At 40.9% G+C, this 16,406-nt stretch overlaps 1 protein-coding gene across 4 annotated transcripts in view; it reads right to left on the reverse strand.

Moving 5' to 3' along the window:
- Positions 1–1,102: 1,102 nt before the first annotated feature.
- Positions 1,103–16,406, reverse strand: part of slc39a11 (solute carrier family 39 member 11) — a 202,560-nt gene continuing 187,256 nt past the window's right edge. For 3 of the 4 annotated variants that reach the window (XM_018097746.2, XM_012966622.3, XM_031894095.1), the window contains 4 exons: positions 13,798–13,867; positions 5,027–5,125; positions 4,258–4,416; positions 1,103–3,674 (listed from right to left, as the gene is read on the reverse strand). In XM_018097746.2, coding sequence (XP_017953235.2) covers positions 3,596–3,674; positions 4,258–4,416; positions 5,027–5,125; positions 13,798–13,867 — 407 coding nt within the window. In that variant the 3' untranslated portion in view covers positions 1,103–3,595. The remainder of the gene's footprint in view (positions 3,675–4,257; positions 4,417–5,026; positions 5,126–13,797; positions 13,868–16,406) is intronic. The other variant, NM_001016721.2, reaches the window with a different exon arrangement.

The following is a 16,406-nucleotide window of genomic DNA, read 5'->3' on the forward strand; positions in this document are numbered from 1 at the left end:
TCCTTTGTGTTTCATCTCATTTCACCATCAAAGAATAAAGGGCCCAATAAGTGATTAAATCTCATGTTTGTACATAAATATAGGGCTAGACTCCAAACACCGGATGGAAGGTTAAATAAGAGAAACCATGGTGAATAGGTCCTGTAATAACTGTACTTAGAGACAGAAGAGGGCAGATAAACACGAAAGGGGAGGACATGATTCTACTAAGCTAAGGACCATATTTAGTTGTACACATGTTTAATGACCTACTATGATTTGCAACCTATAACCCATTGACTCTTCCTGCTCACAGCTCCTGCTGGCGGGCCCCACAATGTGCACAACCTCAGTGCTGGGCCAAAGGTAAGGGGGATAAAGTGGTGTTCAGTAAAACCTGCGATCTTCCTGCACCCTCTTTCTCTTTGAAAAGCAAAAGCAGTGATTCAGTGCAAGAAAATGATGCGCACTAGGTGCACCTCTCCTGCCTCCTCCTAGTTCAGTCCCTGAGTTGCCCATCTCTAGTTATTTCTCTAAAGCATCAGCCCAGACTCTAGAACTGCACATTTCTGTAAAATCAGGACTGTCCAGCCTCCAACTATTATTGAACTGGAATTGGAATATAAATAAAACCCTTATTCTCAGGAATACATATCCTGCCTTGTGGGAATTGCTCCATTAAACTAAACTATTTTCTTGATAATTCAGGCACTGGAAGCACTGATTTTGTTTATAACATGAAATTTCATATCAGCAGTAAATGAGTTAAGGTGGGTATAGGGGCTCAAACGCTGGCGACTTGGTCCCTACAGACTCAGCAGAGTCAGCAGCTTAATGTCCCATGTACGAGCCCCCGTCTAACTGATATGTAGCTAAAAGAAGAGTGCATTAGCGTGCTGATACAGTCCTTTTCCCAACCAGGCCCAGATCACCAATGAGTAGATCTGGCAGTGTATGGCCACCATTGTGGCAGTACCTGCCCTTTTTGATAAAAGCAAGTATGCTGAAATAAAATGACACTGCAGAATAATCTGACCAAGTTTACTAAACGCTAAGCATAGGGTATACTTACCCCCAAGGGCCCATGTTGGAATGTGTTGATAATTAAAACGGAACACAAAGGTAAGTCATTCGGTCATGTTTTTATTACCATGTAAAAAAAGTTTTTATTGCATATGATCAGGTTGAACAACCTTACTTTGCTTTAAGGCACAGAAACACATGGAAAACATTCCTTATATTAAACAACAAACAAGTGATCATAAGGAGACTGGCATACTGACTGCTTCTGCCAAGACAACCACATAGCTTCTTATTGAGCTGCTCGGTTTCCTTTTATTCATTACAGGATCAAGCTCTTGGATGGTTAGGGATTGTAGGAAAAGGAAGATAAACTCATAGGGATGAAGCTATAGCATCACAAAATGAGCAACAGTGGGACCGAAATGACTTTGTCATTAAGAGCTGTTTAAACAGGGATGCTTTGGGCCCTGCACATAATGGAGCCCATAAGAGAAGCAGCTGTCGGTAGAAAGGGGGCATCGCAGGTATGGCAGACAGTAGTACTTTCTATCAGTGTTGCTTAATCTACAGCCCTCTGGTTGTTGCAACAGCTGGGAACACAGCAGACAGGCCACATCTTGCTCCTTACATGAATGGCTGTTATAATCAGTTTCTCCCATCATTGTACCAAAGGGCTGCACACTGGCTGCTTGATATAAGACTCTGCAGCATGTATTAACTCTGCTTAAAACCAAAAGTATTGTTGTAGCTGGACTAAAACTAGAATGCAGCATGGATCAGCTTTCACTGTAGAAACAAACTAAAGAAATCACTAATATAATCTTTAAATGTTATTAATAGATAGGAGCAACCGTAAATAGTAAGATTTACCCAACCCACCAATAATAACTTGCACTGGGGCTCTCTGGCCAACATTTAAACATAACAATTAGTACATAAGCATTTGCTATGCTGAACAGAAATAGATCGTTCATAACAGCAATTAAGAGAGTGAAACTTGTCTGGCTCAATGCAAACCAGTTCAGGAATAATCCTGCCAAACCCTGTGTTCTAGTTCTGTAGGGTTCTTGGAACAGAAGCTGTAAATCATGTATAACACTAAAGGTGATAGAGAACATGGACATTTTGCAGGTTAACAGTGCAGCCTAAAATATATTAGAAATAGAACTAGTAGCCCCTGGCAGTAGAGCTACATTGCTAAGGAGCATTAGAAGAGTCATAACAAGAAACAAAGTAAAAAAAAAAAAAAAGATTGCTCTATGGTGCTTGCTTGCCTGATACCCCGGGCTAAGGTTCTGCCTTTCCTCTACGCCGGGAGTAGCTATCAGGCCAGTCACTAGGATTGCCACCTTTTCTGGATAAAATATTGTACTTTTTCTGTTATCTTGCTTTAGTATTAATACAATTAGCATCAACCTACACTTTTTATCAGTCAAATCAGTAAATTACTAGCCAAGGAACCCATGGACCAGGCATAGGGACTACATAAAAAAAATAAATAATGTGGAATGTGTGGGTACTTTACAAATGTGAGTTGCTAACAACAACTCTGGCCAATAATAATAGCAAAAAAGTACTGCAAAACCCAACTATAAAGATATATCATCTAGTGTTGTGCATGTTAAATAAAAACAGATCCAGTAATCCAAAAGATTCTCAGACTCATTCCCCCACCACTTTACTGCTATTATGGATTACTTATCCCACTATGCTTCCTTACATTGTTGGAAACATTAAGGCAGTTGGGAATAGTTTACCTTTTTGGATAAGGGGCTGAAGAAGAAATCAGTGGTACACATCAAGCTTTTGGGACCTGCCAGGAGCAATAATGCCCCAAATTAAATTTGTGCAAAATTAAATAAAATTGGAATGTCTAAACTGTACATTAAGTCCCCTCTCCAAAGTTATTCATTAACATCATGTCTAATAAAATGTCACATTTTGGCTGTGACTTGGCCACTCATAACCAAGATGGAAGCCTGTTGGCAGTGACTTCCAACACAAAGGATGATGGAAAGCATCAATAGACTAGATTTCCAGTAATGACACAAATATTACTGTGCAACATTTAATTAAAATTGTGCCCCCCAAGTTCGGTCAGGTTTTTGGCCAGAATAACCCAAGGCCCAAGCCTAAAGTGCAAACCAGTGGTCCAGCTCACTGTAGCTTCTAACCAAGCACATACTTTAAGAAAGATCCCCCACACCCTCATCAATCACTGTTCTAACACAACTAAACATTGGATAAATAAATGCAGCAAATCAAATAAAAAAATCATCTGTAAACACTTCTTTCCTTCTGAGATGCTGGCACTCAGTCCTTCATTTTTTAGTAACCTCCTTTGTGCAGTAAAGGGTCGAGCTGTGTAGGTCCCAAAAATACGAGTATCGAAGATATGATCATTTGTAACAGATCTATGAATCCTGTAACCATATATTAAGGTGTTTAACTGCACAGGCTTCTACATTACAAAACCCTATTGCAAAGCTTATGCACACACCTTACTTCATGTATACAGGATGCTGGTCTGTTAAAAAGTCTCATATCTTTAATACACGTGATGCTCCTTTGTAGCCCTCTGCGTATGGATACATTAGCCCAGCCCAACATCCAGGGACATCATCACAATGAAGCCAAAGATACAGGTCCATGAGGCCAACTTGCCATTACCGCTGTTGGAAAGAAAGGGATAATAGTTATACACAATTATACAGTATAAGAATAAATAATTGGGGTTCTATGCTGAGCGACTCTAACAAGAGAATCTTGCCTTCCTAAGCTGCTAAATACTGAATCCTGTTTTATGCTGGACAGCAAACTAGTACTAGTTTGGACAGGTTAAATATTTCTTGCCCTCCAAGTGTGAAGAAACACAAGTAACCTTAAAGATCAACAAATGAGGCTCCAGTGAGAGCATTAACCCCAAACTGTTCCTTTATGCAAAAGGGGTTAATCCCTCACTGAATGTGCCCCTCTGTTGTTCCCTGTGGATCTCATTGCCCAAAAACAACTCATGTCTTATACATTACTTATATATATAATATACTGCAGATATGTAGAACAAGAGGACACGTAAATAAAATGATGATTTCCCATGAATGTTAATGGCCAAGGTCATCAATACATGGAAACTTTAATATGTGGCCCTCTTGTTAATGTGCAGGTATCTGTGAAGAGGAACTGTCAGCATATTGCTCCCTGGTGTATGGGAACTAAGTGCCAGCTTATTCCTATCTATTCCATAACCAATCTTACCAGGCTTGTGCTTCGGGAATAATATCATCTGTCACTACATAGACCATGGCTCCTGCAGCAAAGGCCAAGGCATAAGGCAGAAGAGGTTCAGCCAGCGAAATGGCAATGGTTCCCAAAAGGCCAGCAATAGGCTCCACCATGCCGCTCAGCTGACCATACCTGGAAAGGAGGGAGAAAAAAACTAAAAAATTCAGGTAAAAATGCATGAGATAGTTACCACAAAATCTGTAAAATGCTTTACCAGCTCTGGCCACTCATTGACCACAATTGCAGACACTTTAAAGGAATGGGAACCTTATGACACCAATTCTGGGTACCGGAGCCATAGCAACCAAATAGTAGTAACAATTCCAAACCAAAAATGTATATAATGCAAAATACATTGATATGTTAATTGCACCCTAGCAACCACATAGCTGCTTAAATTCCACACTGGTAGATGCTAAACTAAAAGCTAAAATGTTCAAAAACAGCAAAGTATAAAAAATAAAAACCGAATGCCAGTAGTTTTTTGTGTCATGTCTTTAGGTTTTGAAGAAAAAAAAATTCAATTCTGATAAATCTGTCTCCCCAAATATACTTACATCATGGTAAAAGTTTTAAAAGTCGTTTAAATTTGATCCAGCCCTGTAAGGGTTGGATTTGGATTCGCAGTATCAAAAGCTTGCAAAAATGTCCGAGATTCAGCTGAAAGCCAAACCATCATCCAGTGAATGAGTTGCTAAATACTGTTAGGCTTTTGGATGACCCCCAATGGAGGACGACTTACCAGAATGCTTTCCAAGTGGAAACTCCAGCTCCCCGTAATGGAAGACTAACAGCAAGGCCTTCTGGGAAATTCTGAATTCCTATTCCAAGTGCTAAATTTCTGCAAAAAGAAGAAAAAAGAATTAAATTATAGAGAACAATACTTTCACACAAGCACACCCCACCCCAATATAGTATCATAATAAATGTCATAGGAACATTTCTGAATGTCCGGCAAGTAATTGGGAGAAAAAAAAGATCTATAATTTTGCCCTATCATAGAGGAGCTCACTCATGAGTAGGTTTGCCACCTTTCCTATGGGGGGGGTGTCAGAAACCCATGGTGCCACAAAAGCCTGCACATATACAGCTTATATACTGCACATATACAGGGATAGCTTTGAGATGAGTCCAGTTTAGGACTATGCCAGGCTAACAATCTCTTTCATTGCTTCCAGCCGCAGCTCAGCTATAACTCCCAGAATCCCCTTTTCCCAATATGAATGGGAGTTAGTGTCAGAAGAGCAGTCAAAAGTAAATATCCATTATATAAAAAACAATACATTCCATATTTATTTTTGAATTTATTGTAAGGTGGGTGGTACATTATTTCTTATAATATACGAGATTCGGTGTGTAATGAGACATACGTAACATCAGTAGATGCCATTTACAACTGATGAGCAATGTCTATATAGGGAATCATGTACCCTCTATTGTAAAATAGAAAGATTTAATAAGTCACTGAGGAGTTTCCAAGGCTGATTGCTGGTGACTTCTAATATCCTTATTTTTTACAACAGGGGGTGTATTTTTTTTTTATAAAACACAAGTTTTAGTTAGTTATGTGGCACGAGTTATATCACTAAGCACTGTAATAACTGTACTGTAGGTACATTTTTATACAGGTATGGGATCCCTTTTCCGGAAACCCGATATCCAGAAAGTTCCGTATTACGGAAAGCCTATCTCCCATAGACTCCATTTGAATCAAATAATTCAGATTTTAAAAATTGATTTCCTTTTTCTCTGTAAAAATAAAACAGCGCTTTGTATTTGATCCCAACTAAGATATAATTAATCCTTACTGGATGTAAAATGAAATGAGTTTTATTTATTTTTCTTTATAGACTTAAGGTATGAAGATCCAAATTACGGAAAGACCCCTTATCCAGAATATCCTTGGTCCCGAGCATTCTGGATAACGGGTCCTAAACCTCTATTCTTATTCTCGGGGCAAACCAATAATACAGGTGAGACTGAATCCTAAAACCATAGATTTTACAGTAATGCACTATAGGGGCAATTCATGCTGTCAGGGATATTGGGAGTGAATAATTATTTGAATAATAAAAACAGCCCATACATTCATTTACAACAAAGCACCTGCAAATGAAAGTGACATTGAAGGACAATGACTTTATATAAAGCCTGAGCCTCCCCAGCTCGTAGAACAGTGAGCAAGTCAGTGCAGCCGATTATAGCTGGGGGCACTGTGCCTCTCACAAAGAGCCTGTTATTCCCAGCAGAATGCCGGCAGGGTGGAATCTAAAGATCCCTTCTCTACCATCTGAAAAAACACTTGGGTTCCGCACAGTGACCTCTCTCAGCTCCTCCCCATCGTCTGAACTAACACAACATGCACTGCCTCTCACCCCCTGCCCCGGTGCCACCTCCTGCCACAGGAAACCCGGGGAGGATATATCGGGCAAAGGGTTATTATAACATCCACCTTACCTTGCCCACAGGCCAGTACTGTTAGTGCTCAGTGTGAGCCAGTGCTGCACTGAACTTGATCCTGAACTAGATCACTGAACTCAGGGGTAACACACACCATAGTGCAAAGCAGGCAAGGATAAGGAATGCTCTAGAAATCAAGATTTGTCTGTTGTGTTATAAATCCCATAATCCTTAGCCAAGTCAGAGTTAAGATATGCTTAACCGAAAGCGGTAACTTACTATAAAGGGGTAGTTCACCCTAAAATTAACTTACTTACTATGATATAGACAATTATATTCTGGGACAATTTGCAATTAGTCTTAATTTTTCATGTTTTTTCAGTTACAGGTATGGGATCTGTTATCCAGAATAAGGGGTAATTATATCTTCGTTGGGATCAATTACAAGGAACTGTTTTATTTTTACAGAGAAAAAGGAAATCAATTTTTAAAATCTGAATTATTTGATTAAAATGGAGTCTATGGGACACAGGCTTTCCGTAATACGGAGCTTTCTGGATATCGGGTTTCCGGAAAAGGGATCCCATACCTGTATAAAAATTTACCTACAGTACACAGTTATAACGGTGTAAATACAGAGAAAAAGGAAATCATTTCTAAAAATTGGAATCATTTGTTTAAGATGGAGTCTATGGAGATGGCCTTTCCGTAATTCGGAACTTTCTGGTTAACGGGTTTCCAGATAACGGATCCTATACCTGTATTTAGATTTTTGTTCAGCAGGGCTCCAGCTTGGTATTTCAGGAGCGATCTGGTTGCTAGGATCTTATATTCCCTAGCAACCAGGCAGTGGTTTAAATAAGAAATTGGAAGATGAATAGGAGGGGGACTGAATAGGAAGATTAGTAATAAAAAGTAACGATAACAATAAAACATAGTCTCACAGAGCAACAGTTTTTGGCTGTCGGGGTCAGTGACCCTCGTTTGAAAGCCTGAAAGAGGCAGAAGAGGGAGTCAAATAACTCAAACTATAAAGAAGAGTAATTGCAAAGTTGTTAAGAATAGGACATTCTGTAATATTCATTAAGGTGAACCACCCCCTTAACATTAAGCTTTTATAAGATGTTCTATTCTAAGACAATTTTTAATTAGTTTTGCCTTTTTTACTTACATTTCTAACAAATTAAGCCTTTGCTTCTCCTTTAATGAGTGAGTTAAGTGACAATCAGGCAATTGTGCCACCAATACAAAGTAACAAATGATATAACAGGATAGTAGAAGGGAATGTAGGAAAGTCAGTGAGAGCCATGTTGCTTAAAACAGGTTCATTACATTTTCCCAGTCACACTAGCAGTACCCCCCCCCCCCATCCATTTTGAATGCACAGACATTATTTCACCTGACAATACTGTAGTTACTGTTTAATAAACATTTAATGTTGCTACGCTCTATGGGGTTGTACAATAATGTCACCTTGCCCCCCGTGCTTGGATATTGCAATCAGCTGACAGAAAGGGACTGTTCTGTGTTGTTTAACTGAAGGCACTAATAGGGATTTCCCAAAGCACATTAAGGGACACACAGAGATTCTAAGTCCCTGCCTCACAATGACGGCTATTCATACGCTGCTCCTGGCCGGGCACTTCAGCTCCCAGTACAGACCTCCTCATACTGCCCTGTCCCTACAGCTGAGCCTTTGCGGGGGGCAAAGCAGCAGCCATACATTGTCATATTTTCCGTCTGGACTCTGAGACCTAGAACTTACCTGAATCATTCTATTTACCCCTCTCAATGAGACATTGTGTGTAACAATACTGCAGCACAGAGAGCACATGGGTTCCTTACATTCCAGGCAAACACTGGAGGCATTTATTGAAGCACTGCTGGCACTAAAAGGGTCAAACCTGGCCTCTGTGACCACCAGGCTGAAATCATTAATGAATATCCTAGCAGCGGTGCTCAGTCAGCTGGAACTCTGCACCAACTCACAACCATAAGTCTGATTAAAGCAGGAAATTCTGCAGCACTTGCAAATACAAACCTGTTCTGTGCTGTGACCATGTCCCTCTCTATGTTGTAACAGAATCACATATACATGTTGTGCTACACATATTCCTCCCTGTATCTGTATCAAGGGCTATTGTTGGTATACCAATTCAATAGTTTGAAAAGAGCTTACATTCAAACGATATTGAAACCCTACCCCTAAAAGCTTAAAATCAAGGTGTATTGTTGGAAAATATGTCCTGAAGAAATTCATGTCAAGGGATATTGTTGGAAACCCTGTCAGAAGAGCTTACAATCAAGGAAGTACTGTTGGAACTTATGGACCTAAGTACAATAGCAGTTAGGGGCACATAAATGTGTTTAATAGTGTTTATAGAGAGCAAGGCAATGGCTGTGTTGCACAATGTGCCAGACAGGAGAGCAGTATGCCACAGAGCAGGCCATTAACAAAAAAATCCAGTATCACACTGAAGTTGCAAGCTGTGTAAAAACGTTTTTATTTGCCCAAGTACATACAAAAAACGAGAGCAATGTTTCAAGCCCCTCCGGACCCTTTCTCAAGAGCAGGCCATTAAGCACAGGACTGGGCCTCTCAGCCCCTGGCTCTCTCTAACCCATGCACCTAAATACAGTGCAAATAAAGGTGCTTTGCTTCTAGTTTTTTGCACTTTACACTATCCCCCAGGTTTGTAGATCAGCCCTTGTATCCCCCAGATGTTACAAGCGACAGACCTATTCCGAGAGGAGGCATCCTGTGCTGAGACTCAGTTATGCTATTATGCCTTTGCTGGATGGTGACATATCCCAAAAAGATGATACTGTGGTGCTTGGGGGTTTGGTGTTAAAACAAAATCTAATGCTCGGGGGGCCTTATAAGAACTGGGATAGGCTGCACATACACATAGGAACACTCAGAGGTACATTGTGTGCGTGATCATTTGTACATTTTCATTATGCCAAAATATGACCGGGGGCCCCTGCCTTTCGCTTATGTGCAATGCATCATGGGCCCATTTCAGAAGCCAAGAGGTTATATTCATATCCCTTTCCCATTACTAAAGGTTACAGGAATGCGCTGGTAGTCGGATTCCTGCCCCCCCTGGTCTGGCTCTAAGAGCCTCTGGTGACTGGATTTAAAGACTTGTTGCCACAAAGACTCCTTTCTTACAGAGCAGAACAGAGGACTCCAGTGTCCCAGCAAGTTCCCCTTAACTCTGGGTTCACAGGATGTCCTATATCTCTACTCTCTCTGACCTGGAAGGCTGATTGCTGCGGTTTGTGCAGATTACACAGGCTGTTTGGATGCACTTTGACCATATCAGAGCAGGTCACACACATTCAATCACGGCTTAATAAACAGCTAGGATAAATAACTGTAAGGAGCAGCAGTGACACAATGCAGCACAATGTGCAAAGGACACCAGGCTAAAGGACAGACTCTAGTGCAAGTATGGGTGCTATCAGCATGATCATACACAGGACCTGTGCATAAACAGACAAAAGGAAATTATGACAGAAATTAACTGGTTTATTCATTCCTCACTTTATTCTCTCTTTATTCTCTCTTTCCCAGCTTTGGGAAATCCGCTACAGGGGTATTAAAGTAAAGAAAAAACTGACACTTGCTATAAGCCTAAACCATCACCACCCAAAATATAAAGAAGCATATTACTGTATGCCCCTATCTGCCTGAACTAGCCTGTTGTATCAGTTCCCTCCTTAGCTCCTGTGGGCAGGGCCTTCTTTACCTCTTATATCTGTTATTGGTTATATTTATATTTTAATTTATATGTTCAGTGTATACATCCATGTATTGTATAGTACTGAGGAATATGCTGGAGCTTTATAATATGTGTTAATAATATTATTACAAAAAGCTTGTGTATTCCCCTACAGCAAACAATAAAGTAATTTATTAATATGGATATAAAGCAATGTAATGTCCTTTATAAATACACTTCCAGGGACTGTGTCCACAATTTGGCAGATCTGGAGTTAATGCTATAAATTCTTCTTGACATCTTCTGTACCTGAAATGTGAGCGTGCTTCTTTATACTGCAGTAACCAACACTGAGCACTTGGTGGCAGCAAAGATACACCAGTCTGTGTTAAAGATCTACAAGTCCAAATTTCCATAACCATGACACTAAACTTGTTATTTTTCAGGACATATCATATATGTCACCCCTTAACATCAAGCACTTTGGTACAAGGAAACAGTTTTGGGAGATGTGTTGCAGTCTGTCCCACCTAATGCTGCAAAGTCAACTCCTCAATGTACAGAGAAGAATTGAAAAGTAACAGGTTAGATGGAACTTGCGTGAACCAAATAAATAATGTGGAGGCTTGGAGGGGAATGGAAGAGGTTTGCACTGGACTCTTTGCTTAGATGGCCCTTTGGCTAGAAAATAATCTTGATAAAAGCACAAGTTTCATAATAATTATTTTTTTTTTTTTAAAATGACTGGTTATATCAGTGGTGTCCATACAAACTGCGGGGGATTAAAAAAGTGGCACATGTCTTAAAATGGTGTTAATAACACACAACACCAACTTCATATTGTTGTGCGGCCTGACAAATACTGCCTTACATGGGTTAACCTGCCGGTATCAGCTCTCCATAAAGTGATAATATTCAGCTTGGAAACTGTAACTGAATCGGCTCCCAGCTGTTCCATGCTACCCACCTGTTCTGCAGAGAGGCCACAGAACATGTTGTACACAGGCAGAGAGGTGTGAGCAGATATGGGGCACTAATGTAAGGGGGAGAGAGGGCAGCACAGGAAAGATGATCATGAGACAGGGAAATTGGGTGCATGTGACAGCGAGAGATCAGTACACGTGACTTTGTACGAAGATTGGCACAGAATAAACTGCGGGGGTCGCTGAGGGGCCCACACTGAATAAGTTCCCCACTGAGATTCCCACTGAGAATCCATTGTGTATAAATAGCCTGCGCACCTTCAGACAGATGTTCACCTAATATCTTAACATCAGATGTAGGGCTATAAGCTAGACCTCCATGAAATATACTATGTTGAGAGCTCAATTTATGGGCCAGCATGGTGCAAAACATAAAGCAATGTACCCTGCTTGGCCCCATAGACACAGGAAACTGAGTTTAAGAATCGAGCAATGTCCTTGGCCACCCCTTTGCTTGCAAGTCATTCAGATGTGCAGGATAGCGAGGGCCAATGGTTGCAAGGAGCAACCAAGCCTTTTGGTAGCCTCCCTGGCTCGGAGCACCATGGAAGGGTTCTGGCCCAGATGCATGTTCTCTCTAACCGAGCGCTAAGGGGTGCAATTTTGGGGTTATGATAAAAAAAAAGATTTGCAACTAGGGTAACTCAATCAGTAAGTAGGCAGCACCAGAGTGCTACTCACACTGTGTACCTTACAGTTAATTCCAATGCCAATGGTCAGACAATGCGCATCTTAGCAATAAGGCATTCTGAGTTACAGAAAGTCACTATCCAATAAATTGAAGGAAGAAAAAGGAAATATCTTCATTATGAATCCTCAGTAATCAAAAAGAACCCTGCACATTGATTTCTTATGTCATTTTGTAGATGACAAAGTACTGTAGTGCCAGCAGCTTATTGGGGCACAAGTGTTACCATTGAGGTTCTCTTTCTGTGCTGAGAGGAAGTTGTGTGTTCGGTGTGTAACTTAGGAACAAAGCATTGCGTTGGAGAAATAAAGTAATTTGAAGGCAATTTGGAAGCAGTCCCCGTAGGGCTATAGGGAAGAATATAGTCAGCGCTCTATAATTCTGACTGCATAGGAGGAAATAATAAGCATTATGTAAGAGTGCAATCACATTTGCAAATATGCTGGTATTTTAGTGTGTGGGCAAAGCCAGTCCTACTCCGAGTGCTGCATTGTGCAACAGCTGAAATCAGTGCCTCAGGAGCTGTAGGGAACAACCTTTCTAAACCAGGTACCCACTGTTATCCTACAAATATGCCCGGACTCCTTGCCAAGTTTCCAAGCATCATTACTGTTACAGAGAGGAACAGAATATTGTTCTTTTTTATAGGGGTCACATTTGTAGGATAACGGTAGGAGACTTATTCAATGTTGTGAAGGAGAAGTATAAATGGAATCTTGGAGTCTGACGCCCCGGCTGAGAATAACTCCTCAGCTCCTTCACTCAAACTCAAATACAGTGGAATGAAGCACAGCACTGATATCTATCCTGTTTGGTTTGGCTGCAGACAAAACAAGTGATACCTAAATTTAAATTATTTTTGGACAAAGCAAAAATTCCAGATCCCTTGTTTTAATAAGCAGATGCAATCCCACATGACACCTTTTTCTTTTTTAAAAAAAAAGTGCATACTTCCCCTTTGATAAGATATCAATGATGAACTGAGCAGGGAAAATGTCTATATTATAAGTATAGTAAATAACTCTATTTTGCATTGTCTTTGCTCTTGCTTAGTGGGCCTAAAGGCACTCTTATCTCTTATAGGCACACACACATTCTACAACCATAACTAGTGCCGTCTATCCATCACCTCCCTGTCTGGCACAGACATGATTCTCTTATCCCAGATTATAATAGGGGATGCCTTGGCCTTGGTTCTGAGTGCTATCCCTGCCAGTAACAAGCATAGTGTAGCACTGGCAATGAAGCAACATAACTGCGAGTGGACTGGAGTGAGTCCATGCAGAAAGCAAGGAATGTCAAAGTCGGAAAGGGATCCCAGTCTGAATGCAGCTGAAGCATGAATGAATCTTTCCTCTGCTTTGCCAAATGGAACCGCACTTTCCAGCTGCTGTCAGCACTGCCCATCTGCTGTCAGTCACTCCTGGTACAGAAGACACTGCCAAGTGACCCTGAGATTTCATTTTTGTAACTAACCACCCCCCCCAAACCATTACAGTTATCAGGGCTCCATCCATAAGACAATATTGGAAACAATAGAAGGTTCATATGTTCAGTTCTTTGTAGTTATACTGGCAGATACAGAGTTATATTATTAATATGTAGGCACATGTATAGTATTCCACTAGTCTACTAGACAATTTATTGTGTACTTCTACCCACAACAATACACTTGCACAAATATATAAAATTAGGGACTGCAGTGAGAACTTACCTGGCATTTTCAAAAGTTGCAGATGGCGTTTTTCCAATGGCTCCAAACCCCACGCCGACAGCCAGTCCCTCTGTAAAGACATAAGTCAAGGACATGATTATATGGCCATGGGGCACCCTATGCACATGATACAGTTTCATCCCAGGCTTCACTGTACAACTTGCTGCAGGCCCTACAGAATACATGGCACTGAGCTCCCAAGTGAAGTGAAGCAGCGTGATTGGCAATATTACAGATGGAAGGAGGCAGTGAGGATGTCGATGCTAAAGGACACTAGCCAGCCATGCTAGAATGCTGGGATGTGTAGTTTAGTAATAGCGGAAATGCTGCAGGTGCATTCTGTGCTGCTATATAACACTGCCCTTATTCATCAATGTCACCGCCTGTATTTCCTTTATGATTTGATTTGACTTGTCAGCCTCAGGCTGCATGTTCCTGTAAATAACATTGTGTGGGGGGTACCCTAACATTAAACTGACACCAAGAAACCATCTGCAATCTCTGGCTTACAAATATGCAATATAAGAAGATGCTGCTACATCACTTGTGCTCAAGGCCCCTCTCCTAACTGGCGATTAGGCTCCCACAGAAGTACAGGACAGGCAGGAGCAGGGAACAACACGAAGTGTTACTGTCTTATGAATCACAAAGCTACCAAAGGGCACACTGACCTTTCTCATACAATTAGGCCGAATGCATTAAAAGAAATTTAATTTGTGGGAAACGGAGGCCGGTGCTGTAATTGCCATTAAAATCATCTCCGAGCTGGTTGCTCACTGATTGCCCTGCGTTAGACCTGCACTTAGTCACGGTGCCAGGCTGAGACAGACAGTCGCACAGAGGGCAGCGCCGTGACATCATGGAGTTCCCAGAGTTTGCCACTGGCCAGAAGGAATCTTTGCAGAGGGAAACTGTACAGATAATATTTAATTCTGAAGAACATCTGGGTCTGATACATGTTACACTGCATCAAACAAGAGAATAATCAACAAACTGACAATTTGTAATTAACAAAACGGATCTGCTACAGAAGCAGCAACAGCAATAGACACATTGGCACGCAGCTAGTTTATTCAATGCGGTCAGTACAACCACAACAAAACAGGAAACCTGACTGATGACCATTTGGGGGTTATGTAATAAAGGATGCAAAGTCTGCTACAGGTCTAATTATCTACAGTAACCAATCAGCAGGTAGCATGTACTGGGGTCGTTCACCTTAAACTTAGTATGATATGGAGATTGAAAGTCAATTTGCAATTGGTCCTCACTTTTTATTTTTTGTGGATTTAGTTTTGTTTGTTTAGCAGCTCTACAGTTTGGAAATTTAACAGATATCTGTTTGCTATGATCCAATTTACCCTAGCAACCAGGCAGTGATTTGAATGAATAGTAGAGAGTCTGAATAGAAAGAATAGTACAGGTATGAGACTATCCTGAATGCTCGGGACCTGGGGTTTTCCAGAGAAGGGGTCTTTCTGTAATTCGGATCTCCTACCTTAAGTCTATTAAAAAAATTATTTAAACAGTAATTTAACCCAATAGGATTGTTTTGGCTCCAATAAGGATTAATTATATCTTAATTAGAATCAAGTACAAGGTACTGTTTTATTATTTTTGCACTGTTTATTATTAAGAGAAAAAGGGAATCATTTTTAAAAATGTGAATTATTTGATGAAAATGGAGTCTATGGGAGATGGCCTTTCCGTATTTTGGATAATGGGTTTCCGAATAAGGAGTCCGATACCTGTAATACAAATTTGCAATAACAGTAACATTGTAGCTTCACAGAGCAAATGTTTTTTGGCTGCAGGAAATTCTATAACATACTGAAAGTTAACTTAAAGGTGAACTAATCCTTTAAAAGTAGACATAGGTTGCTATGGATTACTGCACTTGGGAAAATGGACTTACTTTTATTAGATATGGGGGTTTGTGTTTTCTGAGGCCAGTGTGGAGCAGGATGAAGATGGATTGGTCCAACACTAGATCAGGACAGTTGGTCCTCTCGATAATTATATTAACAAAACTCAGGGTCGGACTGGGCCGCCGGGAAAAATCCCGGTGGGCCCGGGCTCTATTGGGCCCCAGCAGCCCAGACCCGGCCCTTGCCGGTGCTCCCCCTCCCGACCGCTCCTCCCCTGATGCGTCAAATTTACACGCTCGGAGGAGGATGTCGGGTGGGGGGCCCTGCGAGGGGGGTTAGGGGGGCCCTGGGACAGGAGCCCCGGTGGGCCCTTCACCCCCCAGTCCAACCCTGACAAAACTGGTACAAGTGGCTGTTTAAGACCAGCAGGAGGGCTATGGATACTGTAGGAGAGGCCACTAAATAATAAATTCATTTTTCTATTGAGAAAGTAACAAACCATTAATATGTGTGTGAGGTATTTTTTATATTCAGACAGACCCTTTTTTCAAAAAACACAGAAATGAGACAAAATGGATACAAACTGAATACAAAATGCATTTGCAGGAGCTGACATTTCTAATGTGCATACAGGAGGGAAACTGTGTGTCTAAATGCATTTTTAATATGCCGAATTTTTATAGTGCTTGCCCATGCAGAAAGTACATAAACCAAGGGCCACTTAACCTTTCATAAACCTCT

This window comes from Xenopus tropicalis, chromosome 10 (genome assembly GCF_000004195.4).
Source record: "Xenopus tropicalis strain Nigerian chromosome 10, UCB_Xtro_10.0, whole genome shotgun sequence".
NCBI classification, from domain to species: domain Eukaryota; kingdom Metazoa; phylum Chordata; class Amphibia; order Anura; family Pipidae; genus Xenopus; species Xenopus tropicalis.